This window comes from Armigeres subalbatus, chromosome 2, assembly GCF_024139115.2.
Source record: "Armigeres subalbatus isolate Guangzhou_Male chromosome 2, GZ_Asu_2, whole genome shotgun sequence".
NCBI classification, from domain to species: Eukaryota; Metazoa; Arthropoda; class Insecta; order Diptera; family Culicidae; genus Armigeres; species Armigeres subalbatus.
The window spans coordinates 367054897-367079588 of record NC_085140.1 but is presented as its reverse complement, the minus strand read 5'-3'; the positions used below and the strand labels follow the sequence as shown (position 1 = coordinate 367079588).

The 24692-nt window shown below is 39.4% G+C and overlaps 1 protein-coding gene across 7 annotated transcripts in view; it reads left to right on the top strand.

Moving 5' to 3' along the window:
• LOC134213034 (serine proteinase stubble) overlaps positions 1 to 24692 on the top strand; it is a 212815-nt gene that overhangs the window by 83321 nt on the left and 104802 nt on the right. For all 7 annotated transcript variants that reach the window (XM_062691516.1, XM_062691514.1, XM_062691513.1 and 4 more), the window contains one exon: positions 19575 to 19740. In XM_062691516.1, coding sequence (XP_062547500.1) covers positions 19575 to 19740 — 166 coding nt within the window. The remainder of the gene's footprint in view (positions 1 to 19574; positions 19741 to 24692) is intronic.

Sequence of the window (24692 nt, the reverse complement as noted above, 5' to 3'; positions counted from 1 at the left end):
GGTGAACTTTTTTGCAACTTAAAAATAACTTTAATAAAGAAATTTAAAAAAAATACTTCAAAGTACAAACAAATCGCAACTATCTCACCAAATCACAGCAAATCCAGAGAACTGATACTTGAGCAAATTTATAGGCTTGATATTATAAGGGCATGTAAACTGGTAGAAAATGTGTGGCCGGTTTCTGCACTGCTAGGCTCTAGTATAAATGGTGCTGCGGGACCTTGAAGCGTCCGAGTCCGTTGATGGTCCATTGTGAAAGAGGACGAGTCATGGCCTGCTGAATACTTATTAACCAACACGTTTGCTCCGTTATGCGGAATGTGATTGCACAGTGCATGTAGTCATCTGTCATTCCATAGAGGAAATCTGTCTCCAAATAGACATTGCCGTTGAATCACCCTTATGATGCAAAATATTTTCCGTCCAAATCTCTGAGTTCTGCTGGCATAAACTATAATTCCAAACAGACGGCGCGGATTTTCACAATTGACACTATTTTATACTACAGAACCCTTTCGTCGAGTATAAGACCATTTGCACTTCTTTCGATTGAACTCCCGCCACTCTATTCATATAATTAGTCCAATTGTTCAGCTTTTAACCAAATAATGTAAGAGTATGACACTGAATGGCGCATTATTCTACCTGATTTAGTAAAAAACAAATACAAAAACTGAAATTAAAGAAACTGAACAAAGCTGAACTTAAAAAGTTAGGGTTAAAAGGGTTAAGGGTTGAAAAGTAATGTAATATAGGAGTAAAGCAACTAAAAATCTTTACTATTTCAAACCAGGAAGAACTATTCAACCCACAATATCCCAGTTATATCAGTTAATAAGCGAAGGCAACCGTAGTTAAGCTTTAACTTTGAGTGCTCAATATTGAATGATTGGTACTATTCATTAATATGGTAATCCATATTGATCCTCTAAATGTAAGTTGTCTTTACGCGATGATATATAAACTGGCGAGATTGCGGTCATTAAATACATTCACAGTTATCACCATCATATGTTGTTTATTGGTGTGTTATTAGTTTTTAATCAATTGCATTTAATCTGCGAATTCTTCGTGCGAAAAAAGTTTGAAGCGAGATGCTTCGTCCATCTAAGATCATATCAAGGACAATCCTCATGTGTTCAAAATTTAGAAGTACCCGCAGAACTGTCACTTACATTATTCCACGCATGCTACGACGCAGCAAAGCTGGAATGATAAAAATGACAGTTAGACCAACCAACAAACACAGAGATGACAAACAAATAACATAAAAATAACAAATTTTACTGTAATATCAGGTTTTGTTATTCGTAAGTTATTCGTAAATAACATAAAATAGCATCCCAACAACAAACTAAACAAAGGTTTTTATTCATTCATCATTTTTCAATATACAAATAATAACTAATTTAGATATTTCCTTTTCTGCAAATATTTTGCTACTGGTTTGCTCTTATAATGGCAAAATGAGTTGTTTTTGAGTTTTTTGCTCGAACAATTTCTGTTATTATTTTTGTTATTTTAGCAACTATATCGAACAAACTAACATCAGATTTTGATATCCTGTTATTAATATATTACTGGTAAAATATGTTATTCTTTTGCTATTTTCTTCTATTCGGGTCGTTTTAAATGGGGTGCCCTTGAAAACACAAGTCCTTTTAAATTTGTATTCCGTGAGGATTGCCTTTATTTTATAATGGATTTCGACGGTAATGGGAAAAATCAATTATGGTGAAGGGCTGAAACCCATTCGGCCGGATGCCACTTGGACGAAGGCCACTAGGCCGAAAGTTGTTTGGCCGAATATACCATTCGACCGAAAGTCATTTAGCCGAATAGATAATTTGGCCAAATATGTTATTTGACCGAACAAGTCATTCGGCGGACAAGGTTATTCGACTGAATAGGTCATTTGACGACTGTCTTCTCACTTCTCAATTATCATTTTTTACCTCTCACTGAGGAAAGAGACGTTTTTTTTTCTTACCTCGCTCTCCCCACTTTTCACAATGAGAGTAATAAATGAGAAACGAGGAGAGAGAAGTTAGACATCTCACTTCTCATTCCTCATTTCGCACTTCTTACTGTAAAAAGTGAGTAGTGAGACATCTCATGTAAGAAGAGAAACGTCTTGAGACTTCTAACTTCTCACTTCTTACTAATCATTTATCATTTCTTACTGTTAAAAGTGGGAAGAGCGGGATAAGAAAGGAAACGTCTCTTTACTCACTAATCATTTCTTACTTCCTATTTCTCACTATTGCAGTGAGAAGTTAGAAATGATGATTGAGAAGTGAGAAGTGAAACGTCAAATGACTCATTTGGCATGACTTATTTGGCCAAATTACTTGTTCGGTCAAATGACATATTCAGCCAAATTATCTATTCGACCAAATGACCTATTTGGTCAAATGGCCTAACCCAGTGGTTCTCAACCTGGGGTACATGTACCCCTGGGGGTACCTTCGCTGGTCCTGGGGAATCCTCGGACAAAAATGCATAATGGCGGACGTATTAAATTCCAATCGAAACTTATTGATGAAGTTTTGATAATTATTTATTTTTTTTATTTCAAAACTTTGTCTAGTACATAATATGCATGGCGATCAGTAAATCAAAGCCAATTGAATCATGCCCTGCTCAACCACCACAGCGTTTGAAAGGCTGTGGAACAAAAGATCAAACGTACAAAACGTCAAAGGAGCAAATTTGAAAAATCTTCAATGCAATCTACCTGATCTAAACAAAATGTTGAATAATATATTAGGAATATGCTTTTGAACTGAAATCTAGAATTTAAAGGTTTGGAAGCCTTCGTTTGAGAGGCATGAAGGTTTTTTTTTTCAGAGAAGACTCCTTTCAAGAAAGTTTCAAGAAAGTCGGAAGCCTTTTTACGAAAAGCTTGAAAGCCTTCTTTCAAGAGGCTCGGAAGGTTCTTTACAAAAGACTCGGAAACCTATTTTCAAAATACTCGTAAGCCTACTTTCAAGATACTCCTTGGAAGCCTACTTCCAAGAGGCTCGGAAGGTTATTTTCAAAAGGTTCGGAAGCCTCCTTCCAAGATGCTCGGAAGCCTTCTTCCCAAAGGCTCGGAAGTCTCCTTCCAAGAGGCTTGGAAGTCTCCTTCCAAGAGACCAGGAAGCCTCGTTTTAAGAGGGTCGGAAAGCTCCTTTCAAGAAAGTCGGAAGCCTTCTTACAAAAAGCTCGGATGCCTCTTTTCAAGTGACTCGGAAAAATTCAAAAAGCTCGGAAAACTCCTTCCAAGAGGCTCGGAAGCCTCCTTGCAAGAAGCTCGGAAGTCTCCTTGCAAGAGGCTCGGAAGTCTTCTTTAAAAAGGGCTCGGAAGCCTCCTTTCCAGAGGCTCGGAAGCATGCTTTCAAGAGGCTTGGAAGGTTCTTTGCAAAAGGCTCGGAAAGCTCCTTTCAAGAAACTCGGAAGCCTGCTTTCAAGAGGCCCGGACGCCTCTTTTCAAGAGACCCGGAAGCCTCGTTTTAAGAGGCCCGGAAGCCTACTTTCATGAGGCTCGGAAGTCTCATTTTAATATGGCCGGAAGCCTTCTTATAAAACGCCCGGAAGCCTTCTTGAGGCCTCATTTCAAGAAGCTTGAAATTCTTTGTTCAAAAGGCTTAGAAGTTTACTTTCAAGAGGCTAAGAAGCATCCTTTTAAGATGCAAAAGAAGCCTCCTTTTAAGGGGATCGAAAGCCGCCATTCGAGAGGCTGGAAAGCTTCTCTACAAGACGCTTAGAAGTAGAGGTGTGCGCCGCCGCGCCACGCCGCCGCCGTCGACAATTTTGCACGCCCTTTAAAATTTGTTACGCCGCTGATCTATCATTTTCATGCTGATTCAAATTTGAAGGGGGCCCTCCTTAACCGTGCGGTAAGATGCGCGGCTGCAAAGCAAGACCATGCTGAGGGTGGCTGGGTTCGATTCCCGGTGCCGGTCTAGACAATTTTCAGATCATCGTGTTAGTCTCATGAGTCATGATATACGAATGCAGAAATGCGACAGACGGCCGAACTTGGCCGAAAAAGCCGTTTGCTAGTAGGTCATCTGGCGAAACGATCGTTGGCCAAAAATGCCGTTTAGCTGAAATGGTTTTTAGACAGAATGGTGCATTTGGCCGAAAATTTAATTCGGTTCAACGGGTCATACGACCAACTATCAATGACACTGAACCTCGAACTGAGCGGGTAATATGATCAAAAATGGTCACTAGTTTGGTTAAATAGGCCTTTTGTCATTTGATCATTTAACAAAATTCCGTAGCCTTTCTATTTTTGAGTCGACACTGGCCCTTAGGCCAAAAGACATCTAGCCAAGTACCATTTAGCAAAACTAAACGTTTAACGGAAACTGTTATCAGGTCAAAACTGGTTTGACCGAAAATGTAGTTTGGCTGATAGCAAAAAGAAAATTTTGCCGTACTTGTAAAAAGTTACTTGCCCTAACAGGTCATTTACACTCGTCGAAAAAGTCGTTTGACCGAATATGGATCATTTGACCAAAAGTACCAGAATTATCATTTTGCAGAAAAAGCCGTTTGTCCCAAGAATGCCTTTTCTGCAATCTTACTTCCTTCTTTGAAAAGTGTCGTTCGGCTCAATTGATCATTTTCCCAAAAAGACGATCAGCCGAATATATCATTTGACAGAAAATTCCATTTTTTTTATTGAAATCTACTTTTTTGCGTGGAAATTCTAGGAAGTTTATGTTTAACCTACGGAGAATTTCTCATGAAAATTCCTGAAAATTTTCCTTGAAAACTCCTTAAAGCCTCTCTTAAGGTCTGAGGGAAGCTCTCTCGCGGTAGAGCGCTATTTTCATACTAAAATGTCTATAACTCGGAATTGGGAACGAATTTCGCTTATCCCAACTGACAATCTCTTTGGAATTTATCAAGGAATGTTCCTAGAAAATTTTGTGGACCAACTATTTCCCAAATTTGAATTAAACTATTGTACAACTAAAATTTTCGCTTCTCAGTACCTCTCTCCGATGATTTGACGCATAAAGAAACCGAATTTCGCAAAACCCAACTGACAAAAGTTTTGAAATTTTTCAACGATCATTTTGATGTAATAAAAAGTATATGTGACCGCAATAAATTTTGCAGGAAGCTCTTTTTACTTCACCAAGTTTTCGAAATTCCATACAAAAATTACCATTTTGGGAGAGTAGTCAACACCATATTTTCTTGTGACGCACGGCAGGAAAGGACCGGTGAGAGCGATAGAAAGCCCGTCAACTTTGTATGTAGCGTGACACTAGAAAAAAGCCTATTCCCATTTGTAAACACGGAGATACCAAACAAATAAATAGAAATCAAATGTAGGAATGGGACAATATAAATAATTGATGGTGAATAAGACCGGGAATTCCTCCGGAAGTTCCACCGGGAACTCCTCCGGAAGTTCCTCCGGGAATTCGTCCGGAAGTTCTTCCAGAAGTTCCTCCGGGAATTCCTCCGGAAGTTCCTACGGGAATTCCTCCGGGAATGCCTCCGGAAGTTGCTCCAGGAAATCCTCCAGAAGTTCCTACGGGAATTCCTCCGGAAGTGCTTCAGGAAGCTCCTCCGGAAATTCCTCCGAAAGTTCCTCCAGACGTTCTTCCAGGAATTCCACCGGAAGTTCCTCCAGGAAATCCTCCGGGAAATTTTCTCCAGTTCTTGCAGGAATTCCGAAGGAACTTCGGAGGAACTTCCGGAGGAATTCACAGGAGAATTCCCGGATGAATTTACTTTAAATTTCTTCTTTATCTTATTTGTCTTTTTTGTATTATTTGTCTTTTTTGTCTTATTTGTTTTATTTGTCTTATTTGTCGTATTTGTCTTATTTGTTTTATTTGTCTTATTTGTCTTATTTGTACTATTTACACCAGCACCACTTTTATTACCCAAATCATTTTCAAAGCTTGTGTGGAAACCTTGTACAAAAATCCTCTCACGATATTTTCTAATGTTGTTCTAGAAACGGCTCATGTTTTCATTTTCCAAAACCAGCTGGAGTTTGTTTATTTTGATCTTCTCATTGCGTGATTGGTCGGCACTGCTGCTGTTCTCTCGCCGAACCACTGCATGAGTGATAAATTTCTTCCCCATTGTTGCCAATTCCTTTTGTTCTCCGTTTACGGCAAATTCTCAAGCAAATGTAAACTGCATAATGATGAAGTAATTTTGGCGACACTGACAGCGTCATTCTGGCGGGCTGAATTGGGCAATTTTCTCTCTCAGAGAGTGCTACCACGTGCTTTTTTAACGGAAAACCCTTCCCTCAGACCTTAAATTCTTAAGAATTTACTGTTTTATCGTTGGCCATGCCAATCTAGCCTTCCTAATTATTCTAGACTGAGAAAGTCAACCTGAAAACAACCATTCTACCAGCCACACTCTCCTGCATCTATGAACATTTTTGTGCAAATTTCGAAGAATACTCAACAGACACTTTCCGTTAATTTCCGAAGATTTTCCTGTAGAAGTTAAGAACAAATTTTCGTTAAAATTCTGAAGTTTCCCATTTTCTGGTGAAATTCCAAACAATTTTATTTGAAAATTCAGAATATTTCTCGAAACTTCAAAGTAGTTCCCATGGAAAATCCGAAAATAATTTCCAAATTTTGGAAAAACTTATAGAATTTTCTGGAGAAGTTCATTAGATTTTTCATGCGAAATTCAAAAGATTCTTCCTTTAATGTCTTGAAAATATCCCAAAAAATGCAAAAAAAAATAAGAAACGTAATAAAAAAAATCGCCACGCCAATTCACCACCGACCAAAATTCTGTCAAACGCCGCCGCCGACGTATATAGGACCGGCGCACACCTCTACTCAGAAGTTACTTATCAAGAGGTGAGAAAGCCTACTTTCAAGAGATCCAGAAGCTCCTTTCAAGAGGCTCGACCTATTTTTAAGAGGTGCCGGTAGCCTACTTGCAAAAAGCTCGGAGGTGCTTTTTAAGAGGCTCAAAAACAAACTTACTCTCAAGTGAAACGGAAGCCTCATTTCAAAAAGCTCTGAAGCCTCCCTTCAAGAAGCTCAAAATTCTTTTTTCAAGAGACGCAAAGGAAGTCTTCTTTTAAGTGACTCGAAAGCCGCCATTCAAGAGGCTTGTAAGTTGCTTGTCAAGAGGTGCGGAAGCCTACTTTCAAGAGATTCAGAAGCTTCTTTCAAGAGGCTCGAAAGTCTCCATTTAAAGGGCTCGGAATTATTCTTTCAAAGACTTGGAAGCCTACTTTCAAGAGGGGAAACTTTGGAGGGGTACCTCTCAAGAAAAAGGTTGAGAACCGCTAAGCTTAGCTAAAGAATTACATTGTCTGTGCTCTGGGGTTACATTGACCCCATACTGAAATTGTGATTGCTTTTTTACTATTTGACCGATTTCGGATTTGTAGAATTGTTTCGAATACTAATCAGTACGTTACGTCTTTCAAGATTGACCACAGATGGGTCACTAGCGCGCGGGAGGAGTTTTCGTAAAAAAGGGTACAAAATCGGTTATTTTTCATGCTTATGTTACTTATTACTGAAAATCCTAGCCATTTTATATTACGCCTCTATGTCAAAATGTCAAAATGTCAATTTATAAAAGCAAACAAATTGGTAAAGATGGACATTTAGTGCTTATTCAAAAGTTTGAACAAATTGCACAAATTTATCAAATCAAAACATTCTTCTAGGAACATTTTGTCAAATTGGACGAATTAATCCGCATATGTATCAAATCTGGCAAATTTAAAATTGTATTAAATACTATGAGCAAAGAAGAACTGATAATGTTATTCAAGTTCACAGAAATTAGCCTTATATAAAAAAACGGTTTTCAGAGTGAAATGATGGCCTTTCGGATCATCTTTTCTTGAGAAAGGAAAAAAACTGAATGAAAATGAGACTTCAATCCCAAAACATAAAAATGTAAAAATATCACATACTCTTAATTCACACCGCCGCAGCGGTTATTAAGAGATGAGTAACGAAAAAACTCTCATTGGAAGTCATTAAATCTTCATCTGTCGGTTTGTTTCAGTTGTCTGAGGAAAAAGCATGTAAGCTGCTGACATTGTTCCGCGTCGACTGTGATTTGTTTTGTTTCCACCCCAAATGATCAGCAGCGTCATCTCCCATCCACCTGGCAACGTATCTGCTGTAACAACACCCAATCAGTCACTTCGAACGTACACGTCGGTACTTAACTAATTCACGAATCAATTACGTGGCAGCAGTTTCACACTTACTGCACAGACAAACAACGCCAGCATCCAATCAACGCTCGGGTTGACTGTGATTCCGAGGTGTTGCTACAAGAGCAAATTGGTTTATTGCTGCCCGTGCGTCGGAGAGGCAACAATGAAACACTGGTTTTCGAATTATGTCCATCCCACGAGTAGGTCTTCCGTCGGAGGAGCATCTTCGATGCTCGTGGCAATCTTGCCCGGTGATTAAGGAGTCAAACGATCAATCACCGCACTGCGGCAGGGGTTGGACCTCACACGCGAGCTGAAAACCATTACTCATGACAGGAACATCGCTTGGGTGGATCTTTATTTTTTTTTCATTTGCCTTCTGATGAAGATCGGAAGACGTGGACTTCTTCCGTATCTTTGGACTTAATCGCTACAGATGGGTATCTATTCTAAATGGCGTGCATAAAAAGATGTTTGATGTTCATAATCAATTTTTGTCTAATGATTAGTTAACCGGTGCTGAGTATTGTATTTACAGACAAATGAAACTAATAACAGATGATGGAAGTTAAACAATTTTTTACATCTCAAGCGATCGCCATTTATTGATTAGAATATGTGACAGTAGATCACGTAATATTCAAACTTTATTCATTTCTGGTGATGAAAGAAAACTGTAATTAAGTGGTGAAGACTGGAGATGGCCCAAGTAGATTTTCCTTACAGTATGCCAGACATTCCATTTCGTGTTGTGGTGCACCTTTTTTTTCTTCTGAATGCTCCGTCACAAAAACCTCTGACAAATGTGACCCAATTCCGAAAGATGATAATTCATTGTTTCACTTCTCGTGCAACTCTTCAAACCGGTTCCGTTACTCGTGCTGGGCTCGCCCAGATCAACCAACACCTTTCTCCGACCAAGGTGCAGGTCTTCCAAAAACAGACCTGGTGGAATTTAGCCATGTATGAAGCATCCGAGAACAGGTTCAGTGATCGTCCGGTTGCTCGCAGATTGTCTTACTGCATCGGCGTTCCACCGAAGCCATCCGTCGAACTAAGAAAAATGATAATCTCTGACGAGTTGATGGGTCGGAATCTGCTGAAGAAACTGCATCCTTCTACTTTCGATGATCGCAATGCTTCGAATCAGGCGAATAATTATCACGAGATAATAAATCAACCATAATTATTGCCTATTTGTCACTGTAGGCAGTTGGTTGATGATCTGCTGGTGCAGAAATTCCAATGAATGACAGGCGCCTGTTGGTGCTCCCATTGAATTCCTCTTTTCTCTACGAACGGTTTGTCTAATTACCATGCCTAAATAATTACAGTGAACAAAGCAGTTGTTGTAGTCCACCTGAACGAACGTTTGCTATCCCTGAAGATTGCCATTTGGACTACAGCATTCTGTGCTTGGTCTTGTGGGAATTTTTGTTTAGCATTATTCTCTCATTCCCTTGTTAAAACTTTACTATCGATAGTATCGAAGTCATATACGCAAGGCTAAGGCCAAGGGATTGCACATCGTATTTTCATTACTGCAAACAGATCCACAATTCTCGTGCATAGATAATCATCATTCTAAAGAAGTAGTAGGAATTATTTACTCAATTTTTGGGTTGTGCCGTTTAAACGAAAATGCATCGGATCCGGTCAGACTTACATGCAGCTTAATCAGCACTAATCGTTGCATAGAAGCATACGTCTTCCAATTGATGATTCGCACTGGGCTTTACCATGGCTCGCATTTCGCAGGTGTACCTCAGAGATTAACTCGGGACAAGCCACCGCGCGGTGCAATCAGACGACGAAGATCGACGCGTTGCTCGTTAGGCTGATTGACTCTACCGCATGTTCGATGCTGATTGGAACAAGCTGACAGGAAAGGGGTAGCGTTTTTTTATTTCTGTCTCGTAGATTCATCCGAGCGTGGAATGTTGAGGCTGAATTAATGTGTTAGTAGGGCCAGAGATGCTAATTAGCGATTTGTCAGATGAGCGGAAGTAAGAGATGAATGGGACTAGCTGAGTGAATCAATCAAATTGGAGTCAGTGAGGGTGATATGCACAGAGTCCGACAATATCACCAAAGCGGATTTTCCTTACAAATGATTTATCTTTGTTATTTTAAGATGATAGCTTCTTTATTTATCATGAGTATATGTCAATGATTTATAAACTACCAATCATACATTCACCATCGTTGATAAACAGTTGCCTCATTTCATTCATCCATCAACAAAGTCATCATTAGTAGCTAAAAAATTTCGAATGATTGCAATTGACGGAGGACTGAGACTTGCCGATTTCCAGTTCAAATCAAAACAGATACTTCTGCAGCTGAATAGAAGGATTTAGAATTGATAAAATAAAGAAGAACTACTCCAAGACTCAAAACAATTTGGTTGCAATGGGTTCGCGTATTGGAATTGGATTAAATTTTGATTGGATTTGGATTGGATTTGGATTTGGATTTGGATTGGATTTGGATTTGATTTGGATTCGAATTGAATTGGATTTGGATTGGATTTGGATTGGATTTGGATTGGATTTGGATTGGATTTGGATTGGATTTGGATTTGATTTGGAATGGATTTGGATTGGATTTGGATTGGATTTGGATTGGATTTGAATTTGATTTGGATTCGAATTGAATTGGATTTGGATTGGATTTGGATTGGATTTAGATTTGGATTGTATTTGGATTGGATTTGGATTTGGATTGGATTTGGAGTGGATTTAGATTTGGATTAAATTTGAATTGGATTGGATTTGGATTAGATTTGGATTGGATTTGGATTGGATTTGGATTGGATTTGGATTGGATTTGGATTGGATTTGGATTGGATTTGGATCGCATTTGGATTGGATTTGGATTGGTTTGGATTGGTTTGGATTGGTTTGGATTGGTTTGGTTGGTTTGGATTGGTTTGGTTGGTTTGGTTGGTTTGGATTGGTTTGGATTGGTTTGGTTGGTTTGGATTGGTTTGGATTGGTTTGGATTGGTTTGGATTGGTTTGGATTGGTTTGGATTGGTTTGGATTGGTTTGGGTTGGTTTGGATTGGTTTGGTTGGTTTGGATTGGTTTGGTTGGTTTGGATTGGTTTGGATTGGTTTGGTTGGTTTGGATTGGTTTGGATTGGTTTGGTTGGTTTGGTTGGTTTGGGTTGGTTTGGATTGGTTTGGATTGGTTTGGATTGGTTTGGTTGGTTTGGTTGGTTTGGTTGGTTTGGATTGGTTTGGATTGGTTTGGATTGGTTTGGATTGGTTTGGATTGGTTTGGATTGGATTTGGATTGGTTTGGATTGGTTTGGATTGGATTTGGTTGGTTTGGATTGGTTTGGATTGGTTTGGATTGGTTTGGATTGGTTTGGATTGGTTTGGTTGGTTTGGATTGGTTTGGATTGGTTTGGTTGGTTTGGATTGGTTTGGATTGGTTTGGTTGGTTTGGTTGGTTTGGTTGGTTTGGATTGGTTTGGATTGGTTTGGATTGGTTTGGATTGGTTTGGATTGGTTTGGATTGGTTTGGTTGGTTTGGATTGGTTTGGTTGGTTTGGATTGGTTTGGTTGGTTTGGATTGGTTTGGTTGGTTTGGATTGGTTTGGTTGGTTTGGTTGGTTTGGATTGGTTTGGATTGGTTTGGATTGGTTTGGATTGGTTTGGATTGGTTTGGATTGGTTTGGTTGGTTTGGTTGGTTTGGATTGGTTTGGATTGGTTTGGATTGGTTTGGATTGGTTTGGATTGGTTTGGGATTGGTTTGGTTGGTTGGTTGGTTTGGATTGGTTTGGTTGGTTTGGATTGGTTTGGATTGGTTTGGTTGGTTTGGATTTGGTTTGGATTGGTTTGGGATTGGTTTGGATTGGTTTGGATTGGTTTGGATTGGTTTGGTTGGTTTGGATTGGTTTGGATTGGATTTGGATTGGTTTGGGTTGGTTGGATTGGTTTGGATTGGTTTGGATTGGTTTGGATTGGTTTGGTTGGTTTGGTTGGTTTGGATTGGTTGGTTTGGATTGGTTTGGATTGGTTTGGATTGGTTTGGATTGGTTTGGATTGGTTTGGATTGGTTTGGATTGGTTTGGATTGGTTTTGGTTTGGTTTGGTTTGGATTGGATTGGTTTGGATTGGTTTGGATTGGTTTGGATTGGTTTGGATTGGTTTGGATTGGTTTGGATTGGTTTGGATTGGTTTGGATTGGTTTGGATTGGTTTGGATTGGTTTGGATTGGTTTGGATTGGTTTGGGTTTGGTTTGGATGGTTTGGATTGGTTTGGATTGGTTTGGGTTGGATTTGGATTGGTTTGGATTGGTTTGGTTTGGTTTGGTTTCAGATTGGTTGGTTTGGATTGGTTTGGATTGGTTTGGGTTGGATTGTGTTTGGATTGGTTTGGTTTGGATTGGATTGGGATTAGATTTGGATTAAATTTGGATTGGATTGGTTTGGATTAGATTTGGATTGGTTTGGATTGGTTTGGATTGGTTTGGATTGGTTTGGTTTGATTTGGAATGGATTTGGATTGGTTTGGATTGGTTTGGGTTTGGTTGGATTGGTTTGGATTGGTTTGGTTGATTTGGTTTCGAATTGAATTGAATTTGGATTGGTTGGATTGGTTTAGATTTGGATTGTGTTTGGATTGGTTTGGTTTGGATTGGATTAGGGTGGATTAAGATTTGGATTAAAGTTTGGATTGGATTGGTTTGGATTAGATTTGGATTGGTTTGGATTGGTTTGGATTGGTTTGGATTGGATTGGGGTGGATTAAGATTTGGATTAAATTTGGATTGGATTGGTTTGGATTAGATTTGGATTGGTTTGGATTGGTTTGGATTGGTTTGGATTGGTTTGGATTGGTTTGGTTGGTTTGGATTGGTTTGGATTGGTTTGGATTGGTTTGGATTGGTTTGGATTGGTTTGGATTGGTTTGGATTGGTTTGGTTGGTTTGGTTGGTTTGGATTGGTTTGGATTGGTTTGGATTGGTTTGGATTGGTTTGGATTGGTTTGGATTGGTTTGGTTGGTTTGGATTGGTTTGGATTGGTTTGGTTGGTTTGGATTGGTTTGGATTGGTTTGGATTGGTTTGGTTGGTTTGGATTGGTTTGGATTGGTTTGGATTGGTTTGGATTGGTTTGGATTGGTTTGGATTGGTTTGGATTGGTTTGGTTGGTTTGGATTGGTTTGGATTGGTTTGGTTGGTTTGGTTGGTTTGGTTGGTTTGGATTGGTTTGGATTGGTTTGGATTGGTTTGGATTGGTTTGGATTGGTTTGGTTGGTTTGGATTGGTTTGGATTGGTTTGGATTGGTTTGGATTGGTTTGGATTGGATTTGGATTGGTTTGGATTGGTTTGGATTGGTTTGGATTGGTTTGGGTTTGGTTTGGTTTGATTTGGGATGGTTTGGATTGGTTTGGATTGGTTTGGGTTGGTTTGGATTGGATGTGGTTGGGTTTGGTTTGATTTGGTTTCCAGGTTGGTTGGTTTGGATTGGTTTGGATTGGTTTGGATTTGGATTGTGTTTGGATTGGTTTGGTTTGGATTGGATTAGGGTGGATTAGATTTGGATTAAATTTGGTTGGTTGGTTTGGATTGGATTTGGATTGGTTTGGGATTGGTTTGGATTGGTTTGGTTGGTTTGGTTTGATTTGGAATGGTTTGGATTGGTTTGGATTGGTTTGGGTTGGTTGGATTGGTTTGGATTGGTTTGGTTTGATTTGGTTTCGAATTGGTTGAATTTGGATTGGATTCGGATTGGATTTAGATTTGGATTGTATTTGGATTGGATTTGGAATTGGATTGGCATTGGAGTGGATTAAGATTTGGATTAAATTTGAATTGGATTGGATTTGGATTAGATTTGGATTGGATTTGGATTGGATTTGGATTGGATTTGGATTGGATTAGGAGTGGATTAAGATTTGGATTAAATTTGGTTGGTTGGTTTGGATTGGATTTGGATTGGTTTGGATTGGTTTGGATTGGTTTGGATTGGTTTGGATTGGTTTGGATTGGTTTGGATTGGTTTGGATTGGTTTGGATTGGTTTGGATTGGTTTGGTTTGGATTGGTTTGGTTGGTTTGGATTGGTTTGGATTGGTTTGGTTGGTTTGGATTGGTTTGGATTGGTTTGGATTGGTTTGGATTGGTTTGGTTGGTTTGGATTGGTTTGGTTGGTTTGGTTGGTTTGGATTGGTTTGGTTGGTTTGGATTGGTTTGGATTGGTTTGGTTGGTTTGGATTGGTTTGGTTGGTTTGGTTGGTTTGGATTGGTTTGGATTGGTTTGGATTGGTTTGGTTGGTTTGGATTGGTTTGGATTGGTTGGATTGGTTTGGATTGGTTTGGTTGGTTTGGATTGGTTTGGATTGGTTTGGTTGGTTTGGATTGGTTTGGATTGGTTTGGATTGGTTTGGTTGGTTTGGTTGGTTTGGATTGGTTTGGATTGGTTTGGATTGGTTTGGTTGGTTTGGATTGGTTTGGTTGGTTTGGTTGGTTTGGTTGGTTTGGATTGGTTTGGATTGGTTTGGATTGGTTTGGATTGGTTTGGATTGGTTTGGATTGGTTTGGATTGGTTTGGTTGGTTTGGATTGGTTTGGATTGGTTTGGTTGGTTTGGATTGGTTTGGTTGGTTTGGATTGGTTTGGATTGGTTTGGATTGGTTTGGATTGGTTTGGTTGGGTTTGGATTGGTTTGGTTGGTTTGGATTGGTTTGGATTGGTTTGGATTGGTTTGGATTGGTTTGGTTGGTTTGGATTGGTTTGGATTGGTTTGGATTGGTTTGGATTGGTTTGGATTGGTTTGGATTGGATTTGGATTGGTTGGTTTGGATTGGTTTGGTTTGGTTGGATTGGTTTGGTTGGTTTGGATTGGATTTGGATTGGTTTGGATTGGTTTGGTTGGTTTGGATTGGTTTGGTTGGTTTGGATTGGTTTGGATTGGTTTGGATTGGTTGGATTGGTTTGGATTGGTTTGGTTGGTTTGGATTGGTTTGGTTGGTTTGGATTGGTTTGGTTGGTTTGGATTGGTTTGGATTGGTTGGTTTGGATTGGTTTGGATTGGTTTGGTTGGTTTGGATTGGTTTGGATTGGTTTGGATTGGTTTGGTTGGTTTGGATTGGTTTGGTTGGTTTGGATTGGTTTGGATTGGTTGGATTGGTTTGGATTGGTTTGGTTGGTTTGGATTGGTTTGGATTGGTTTGGATTGGTTTGGTTGGTTTGGATTGGTTTGGTTGGTTTGGATTGGATTTGGTTGGTTTGGATTGGTTTGGATTGGTTTGGATTGGTTTGGTTGGTTTGGATTGGTTTGGATTGGTTTGGTTGGTTTGGATTGGTTTGGTTTGGTTTGGATTGGATGTGGATTGGTTTGGGATTGGTTTGGATTGGTTTGGTTGGTTTGGTTGGTTTGGATTGGTTTGGTTGGTTTGGATTGGTTTGGATTGGTTTGGATTGGTTTGGTTTGGTTTGGTTGGTTTGGATTGGTTTGGATTGGTTTGGATTGGTTTGGTTGGTTTGGTTGGTTTGGTTGGTTTGGATTGGTTTGGATTGGTTTGGATTGGTTTGGATTGGTTTGGATTGGTTTGGATTGGTTTGGATTGGTTTGGTTGGTTTGGATTGGTTTGGATTGGTTTGGATTGGTTTGGATTGGTTCGGATTGGTTTGGATTGGTTTGGTTGGTTTGGATTCGGTTTGGATTGGTTTGGGTTGGTTTGGATTGGTTTGGATTGGTTTGGATTGGTTCGGTTGGTTTGGTTGGTTTGGATTGGTTTGGATTGGTTTGGTTGGTTTGGATTGGTTTGGTTGGTTTGGATTGGTTTGGTTGGTTTGGATTGGTTGGATTGGTTTGGATTGGTTTGGATTGGTTTGGTTGGTTTGGATTGGTTTGGATTGGTTTGGATTGGTTTGGATTGGTTTGGATTGGTTTGGATTGGTTTGGTTGGTTTGGTTGGTTTGGATTGGTTTGGATTGGTTTGGATTGGTTTGGATTGGTTTGGTTGGTTTGGTTGGATTGGTTGGATTGGTTTGGTTTGGTTGGATTGGTTGGTTGGTTGGATTGGTTTGGTTGGTTTGGATTGGTTTGGATTGGTTTGGATTGGTTTGGATTGGTTTGGATTGGTTTGGATTGGTTTGGATTGGTTTGGATTGGTTTGGTTGGATTGGTTTGGATTGGTTTGGGATTGGTTTGGTTGGTTTGGTTTGGATTGGTTTGGATTGGTTGGTTGGTTGGTTTGGTTGGATTGGTTTGGATTGGTTTGGATTGGTTTGGTTGGTTTGGATTGGTTTGGTTGGTTTGGTTTGGTTGGTTTGGATTGGTTTGGATTGGTTTGGATTGGTTGGATTTGGTTGGATTGGTTTGGATTGGTTTGGATTGGTTTGGTTGGTTTGGTTGGTTTGGATTGGTTTGGATTGGTTTGGTTGGTTGGATTGGTTTGGATTGGTTTGGATTGGTTTGGATTGGTTTGGATTGGTTTGGATTGGTTTGGATTGGTTTGGGTTGGTTTGGATTGGTTTGGGATTGGTTTGGATTGGTTTGGTTTGGATTGGTTTGGTTGGTTTGGATTGGTTTGGATTGGTTTGGATTGGTTTGGTTGGTTTGGATTGGTTTGGATTGGTTTGGATTGGTTTGGATTGGTTTGGATTGGTTTGGTTGGTTTGGTTGGATTGGTTTGGATTGGTTTGGATTGGTTTGGATTGGTTTGGATTGGTTTGGTTGGTTTGGTTGGTTTGGATTGGTTTGGATTGGTTTGGTTGGTTTGGATTGGTTTGGATTGGTTTGGATTGGTTTGGTTGGTTTGGTTTGGATTGGTTTGGTTGGTTTGGATTGGTTGGATTGGTTTGGATTGGTTTGGTTGGTTTGGATTGGTTTGGTTGGATTTGGTTTGGTTGGTTTGGATTGGTTTGGATTGGTTTGGTTGGTTTGGATTGGTTTGGTTGGACTTGGATTGGTTTGGATTGGTTTGGATTGGATTGGTTTGGATTGGTTTGGTTGGTTTGGATTGGTTTGGTTGGTTTCGGTTGGTTTGGATTGGTTTGGATTGGTTGGATTGGTTTGGATTGGTTTGGATTGGTTTGGTTGGTTTGGATTGGTTTGGATTGGTTTGGATTGGTTTGGGTTGGTTTGGATTGGTTTGGATTGGTTTGGATTGGTTTGGATTGGTTTGGATTGGTTTGGTTGGTTTGGGATTGGTTTGGATTGGTTTGGATTGGTTTGGATTGGTTTGGATTGGTTTGGGATTTGGTTGGTTGGTTTGGATTGGTTTGGGATTGGTTTGGATTGGTTTGGATTGGTTTGGATTGGTTTGGATTGGTTTGGATTGGTTTGGATTGGTTTGGTTGGTTTGGATTGGTTTGGATTGGTTTGGTTGGTTTGGATTGGTTGGATTGGTTTGGTTGGTTTGGATTGGTTTGGATTGGTTTGGTTGGTTTGGATTGGTTTGGATTGGTTTGGATTGGTTTGGATTGGTTTGGATTGGTTTGGATTGGTTTGGTTGGTTTGGATTGGTTTGGATTGGTTTGGATTGGTTTGGATTGGTTTGGATTGGTTTGGATTGGTTTGGTTGGTTTGGTTGGTTTGATTGGTTTGGATTGGTTTGGATTGGTTTGGTTGGTTTGGATTGGTTTGGATTGGTTTGGATTGGTTTGGATTGGTTTGGATTGGTTTGGATTGGTTTGATTGGTTTGGATGGGATTTTGGTTGGTTCGGTTGGTTTGGGTTGGTTTGGGATTGGTTTGGTTGGTTTGGATTGGTTTGGATTGGTTTGGTTGGTTTGGATTGGTTTGGTTGGTTTGGTTGGTTTGGATTGGTTTGGATTGGTTTGGATTGGTTTGGATTGGTTTGGATTGGTTTGGATTGGTTTGGATTGGTTTGGTTGGTTTGGATTGGTTTGGATTTGGTTTGGATTGGTTTGGATTGGTTTGGATTGGTTTGGATTGGTTTGGATTGGTTTGGTTGGTTTGGATTGGTTTGATTGGTTTGGATGGGTTTGGATTGGTTTCGATTGGTTTGGGTTGGTTTGGATTGGTTTGGATTGGTTTGGATTGGTTTGGATTGGTTTGGATTGGTTTGGTTGGTTTGGATTGGTTTGGTTGGTTTGGATTGGTTTGGTTGGTTTGGATTGGTTTGGATTGGTTTGGATTGGTTTGGATTGGTTTGGATTGGTTTGGATTGGTTTGGATTGGTTTGGATTGGTTTGGATTGGTTTGGATTGGATTTGGATTGGTTTGGATTGGTTTGGATTGGTTTGGATGGTTTGGATTTGGTTGGTTTGGTTGGTTTGGGTTGGTTTGGATTGGTTTGGATTGGTTTGGATTGGTTTGGATTGGTTTGGTTGGTTTGGATTGGTTTGGATTGGTTTGGATTGGTTTGGATTGGTTTGGATTGGTTTGGATTGGTTTGGATTGGTTTGGATTGGTTTGGATTGATTTGGATTGGATTTGGATTGGATTTGGATTGGATTTGGATTGGATTTGGATTGGATTTGGATTGGATTTGGATTGGATTTGGATTGGATTTGGATTGGATTTGGATTGGATTTGGATTGGATTTGGATTGGATTTGGATTGGATTTAGAACAGAAATTCTTCATTTGTTTAATTGTATGTTCATGTTGTATCTCTTCCCACTTCTTTTAATCTAATTAAAATAATGCTTACCAGTTGTTTTATATCTTGAAAATAATCGTTCAACCAATGAATATATTTTTTTCTCGGCCTTAGAATCTTTTCTTATGCCTATCACCAAATGTGTATGCGTTTGAATATCATCAACATCCCATCCCCAACTGATTATTCCGGATCGCAATTAAATTAATTATATTAATACAAACTTGTTAATTTGAGCTGTTTGAAGTGTGACGATGAGCAAGCCGCTGACCTCGTTTCGTGGTTTTGTTGTGGTTCCTGTGCTGGTTTCCCAAACGTAGAATCGGACGGTTCCTGCGCCAGGCGTTAATTAGCCGCGCTGCTTCAGAGGTTGAAACACATTTGATTGACTGAGAAATTTCCAACGTTTTTTTTTCCACGACACAATTTGAAATTGAGGTTTAATTAGTCGTCCGTCTTTATTGGCTTCATCTTCGTGGCATCCACACCCAATCGAATTCGCTCGTTTTGATGAGGATGATGATGCGAATGATTGAACGTTGAAACTGTGCTCGTATCAGATCTTGCCGTGAGTGTCTTTATGATGGAAGCATCTTCGCATAAAGGCTTCGAAGTAGGTTCAAGTTGAAGGTTGCAGTTTCTCGCCATTGTTTTCATGGAAACGGTTCGTCGGTTTCGTGGGTGGGCTTCCTCCTCTGGGCTGGCTTGGAGTGGTGAATTATGAATAACTTCATCGTTGAACCGCTGAAAATCATGACTTGCGATCTTATTAACGTTGTTCATTTCTTATTTTATCATATTTCAGATGTCCAGTAAGCCGCGTCGAGGGACAGTCAGATGGAGCCATCAACGACCTGCCAGCAGTTCTTCCTGCACAACACACGCCTTGCTCCTCACCTCCTTGACTGTGTTCCTCAGCAACCTGCTCAGTGCCGCCAGTGGGAATCCACTGCACCCATTTAGCTCATCATGTAAGTATTTCGCGGTGGAATTCAGCCCAAAATTAAGAACTCATGCCATTCCCTAGGGAACGAACCATTCCCAGCTATTGGTCGGTCGGTGCCATTGTCTCACCCAATTCATTAACCTCGCATGCCGCGACTCAAAATTTGTCTACCCTTCTGCCCATTTGGACACGGTTGCGAACCTGAATGACCTGTTCCGATCGGCAGCCACCCGCGAAGCGCTTGGACCCGGCCAAATTAAGAACGTGGCTTCGCAAAAATGGGGATTTTTTCGCAGACCGCACTTATCCCTGAAGAGCCTGCTGAGCGCAAAATTTACTTTTTCATTACTCCGGGTCCCCGTTTGAATTTTGTTGATTTTAATGGGGCTCTTCGTGATTTAGTAGCTTTGTGGCGATTCCGGACCTGAACCAGCTCTTTTATTCCGTAAGTGGATGAGTCGTGGTTAATTATATCGCGTTCATAAATTGCTGTCTCAGTGATAAGATCGCCGGTTTGTATGGTGAAAAAAGGTTTTCAGGAGTCATGCATCAGAAATAAATGTTTTTGGTTTTTGTCTGCTAATATAAATACTCTCAACTGGATTTCCTTATGAAGCTGGGTTTCTGGGAAAACTATATTTTTGAAATATTTGCAGATTCTTTCGAATCTACAGATTGCAAGTAATGTTACATAGTAAAATATATTGTATATAGTAAATATTATCATCTATCTATCTATACTATACAAAAATAAAATGGTCTGTGTTCGTATCCTTGAAAACGGCTGGATGGATTTTCTTCATTCCTTCAGCAGATATGTTCGTTATCGTATCCAACGGGTTCATAAGATATTTCTTCATGCGAAATTCACGAGTTAGTTTACGTAAATTGTGAAAAACTTAAATTAAGATTCGTTCGATTCCACAGCGACAGGACAATATGAAGGTATGATTTAGCATAAACAAGCCAAGTGAACTAAGATTTTTACCAGGGTTTAAATCCAATTAGAAAAATCTCTCTCTTTTCATTGCGGTATACACTCACGATAAGATAAGAATTTTATCATAAGAGGCATCTATTACCAACTGATTTAAAAGCATAAAAATCACACTGAAATCGATCAAGAATATGGTGCGCTGCTGGAATCAACTTGACCCTCTACAACCCAAATCTTTGTTTTCGTTCAAAATCACTATTTTGCTTATTAATCATTTTGGGGAATTAAAATTTTTAATTCGCAATTCCATCAAATCACATTTTGATTTTCTAGAATTTTGTATTTTGAGTTTTCCATCCAATAAAAAATGTCCCCAATCTAGTCATCTATTTTGCTTATCATATGACGAGTTTGTACAATCCCATTGAATTCCACCATTTAAAGTGGAACACCACTTAAGTGGTGGAATTCAATGGGATTGTACAAACTCGTCTTATGACAAGTGAAGACATTCCACTAAAAAGCTCAACATAATTTTCTTAACATCTATTTTGATTTTTCAACATATTTGGAGCTTGAAAATTCAATTCATTGCTGACTTACTGCAATTTTTACAGACTTTGTATCATTCATCACCATAGCCTTCTATTAAATAACGTTAGTTTTGGAAAAATACTAAACTACAAATATTTCACTCCTCAAAGGTGTACGGGTAAAAACACGGAGGAACAAAAAAATGCTCAATTTTAATTATTATTTTTTTATAAATGTGTACAATATTCAAAATTAACTTCAAATCACATTTAAATTTATTTATTTATTTATTATCAGACTAAGGCCGGAGTGGCCTGTGCTGCACAAGTCTTCTCCATTCAGCTCGGTCCATGGCTGCACTTCGCCAACCACGTAGTCTGCGGAGGGTCCGCAAATCGTCCTCCACCTGATCGATCCACCTTGCCCGCTGTGCACCTCGCCTTCTTGTTCCCGTCGGATCGTTGTTGAGAACCATTTTCACCGGATTACTATCCGACATTCTGGCTACGTGCTCGGCCCACCGCAGTCTTCCGATGTTCGCGGTGGTCAGCACATTTAAACATGCATTGAAAATCATGTTGTTGATCGACATCAAAAACATTTTGTGGGGTACTCAGATAGAAGTGTATATTTTGCATCAATCGCTAATGAAAAATTGTGCAGAAACATCATGCGAGCAATTTATAAAAATAAGTCTGAAATATGAAATAAATATTTCACTACTCTATTTTTGGTCCCATCCGCTTCTAGTGGACTAGAATTATTATCACTAACACGGATATTGCGCAAAAATGCCAATTCACCTGAAATCTATGTGATACAAGTTTTCAATAAGACAACATCATGTCAGTTGAAACAAATAAGCACAAATGAGTTACATATGCGTAATAAGGGGGGGGGGGGTTCTACAAAATGGTGGGTTGACATCAAGGAAGGAGCGCCCAACAGAGCTCTGGTCCCACAAGTTCCTATCTCACGTTTCCACGGGTCGTCCGATGACAAAAGACCGCCAGCTAAAGGTTGTGTACTTAGCTAGTAGTGTTTTTCTCACGAAAAGAAAGCTCAGAACACCAGGAAAAGGATACGGGGTGTTTTAAAATCTTTCATCGGTGAAATTTTGAAAACGCCCTATTTTAAAGTTTTATGGTTTTTCCCATAAACATCCCGAGCAACACACATGTTATAAATCAGTCTATTATACTCATATACGACTAAATTTGGTCATATATGAGTTATTTCAACCATATCAACGTGAATTGTGCTACTAGGGATACATGTTAGCTGCAAAATATAAATATATAGTGGTTACCTTTTCAATAGTAATTAAATCAAGTACTGCCAGTAGCAATACGAAATCTTCCAAATAAATGAATGTTCTTCGACATTTGGGAAATGTGTCCAGCCCACGTAGGTCTGTCATACATTAAGATTGGTCGAACAATGAATCTGATGGAACAACAGTGCTGAATGCGTAAGCTTTTGCTCTTAACTGCACACTTCACTCTCCAGATTAGACAATCCAATGTTTTCAAGGTAATAAACCCATATGTCAAGACATGTTAAAATATTGAGTAAGTGATATGTTCCCAATAGTCATGAAAACCGATCACGAAAAGTTCCGCAGCTTAGTTTGCGTTCTGTGTGCAAATGCAATTTCACTATTGCATTATGAGCATGAGCATGAGCATGATTGACCGCCCACGGTTGCTCCTCCGTTATTGCCAGGCCAGCTGTAATTACACAGAGAACCAACAGATGATGTTTGGGACTAACATCATCCTCAATGTGTAAGAACTGGTGACCCAAATATTAAGCAATACCAGCGCCGGCCGTGTCCGAATGCAGGTCAATTAAGGAATGGGTAGGAGAATGTTGACGTGATACTCGCTTTGATGGAAGCCGACGAGTCATCTGCACTTCCACGAGAAATCACTGGGATGTTGGATATATGAGGTAGGTATTGTAGCAGGGTTCGTTTTGGTAAACGGTTTGCCGTGTGAAGCGTGTAGTTTGATGAAGTTTAAACAAATATACAATTGAACGCGCACTGATTAATCGACTTAATAACCGCACAGAGCAGAACAAAATATTTCAATGATCGCACGATCGCTCTGCGTACTAATACAAACACGATAGAACACGCACTTAATTTTTATTTGTTAATTAATTTAATTACCCGCACAACGCAGAGCCAAATATCTCAATGATCGTGCCATCGTTCTGCTTATTAGAAGAAACACGATCGGATGCGCACCAATATTTCATTTGCTAATTAATTAATGCACCTATACAAAGCAGAACAAAATGTTTCGAAGATCGCGTGATCATTCTGAATTTGTAAATTAAATTACTCGTTCGCGCAACACAAAACAAAATAATTTGGTGATCTTTCTGAGCGCTAGATGTCCCTACTATTAGGGGATGGTATCCCAGTGCACATAAGCGAAAAACTCTCACGCAAAACAAGTGAAAAAAGTGTGTGTATAATGGTTATTATTTTCGTGTGGATTTATCAATCGAAATATAGAGAAGGAAACGAAAAAAGATAGTAAAAAGTAAATCAAACACCAATGATGTTTGAGAACATTGATTTGAATAGTATTATTAATTGTTTAATGTATGTATGTATTTATACCGAATATTGAGCATTATCTCTCGGATTCTCAGTTATTTCCCATAAATATACTTTTTGTGTAAACAGATAAACATATACTCATAGCATAATAAAGTGGACTAGAACATGAACAGGTGCTTGGAATTGGGACAGGTTTGTCGTTGGTGGTCGTTATGTTGAACGATTTGCTGTGGTTAAAACTTTTTATGATTCTTTAATTGTTCATCCATCGCGAGGATAAACAATCAATCGCTCAAAGTGAGCGAGTGTTGCTACTAGAGACCGAGAATACCTCTGCATCTCCACAATTTACCACGGAAAGGAAGTTGCATTAATTGGGTCGGGCAATCAATAACATAGATCGGGATTCACCATGGAAAGTGATGTGACCTATGCAACTTTTATACAAAAGTATTAGCATTTCCCTATCTTGTTCAATTGTTCATCCCTCGAGAGGACAAACAATCAACCGCTCAAAACGAGCGATTGGTCATTTTAATTTTGGATCAAGAGCCAGCGTTATTATTTCTTTAACGTAAGGAAAGTAGAAAAAAGTGGGATTGAAATTGAAAATAAGGAAATATTCACGATTGCTCAACCACATCGATAGTAATCTTGATTGGTTTGTTTCTAGTTATTACTGTAAACAAGACTTGAATCTTTGTTTTTTTATTGGTACTGTTAATTGTTACTGAACATATTTTTATTTCCAAGCGTTTATATTTATGTACAATTTGTCTGGGGGGCAAAATCGTTCAAAAAGGTCTTTTATATTTTAGTCTTCCCGCCCTCAGATACATTAAATCTGTTCTACAAGCATTCTAAGTAGTTGAAACAGTGTCTCACTCTCACCCCCATTTGACCCATTGTCACCCCGACGACGGTATATAAC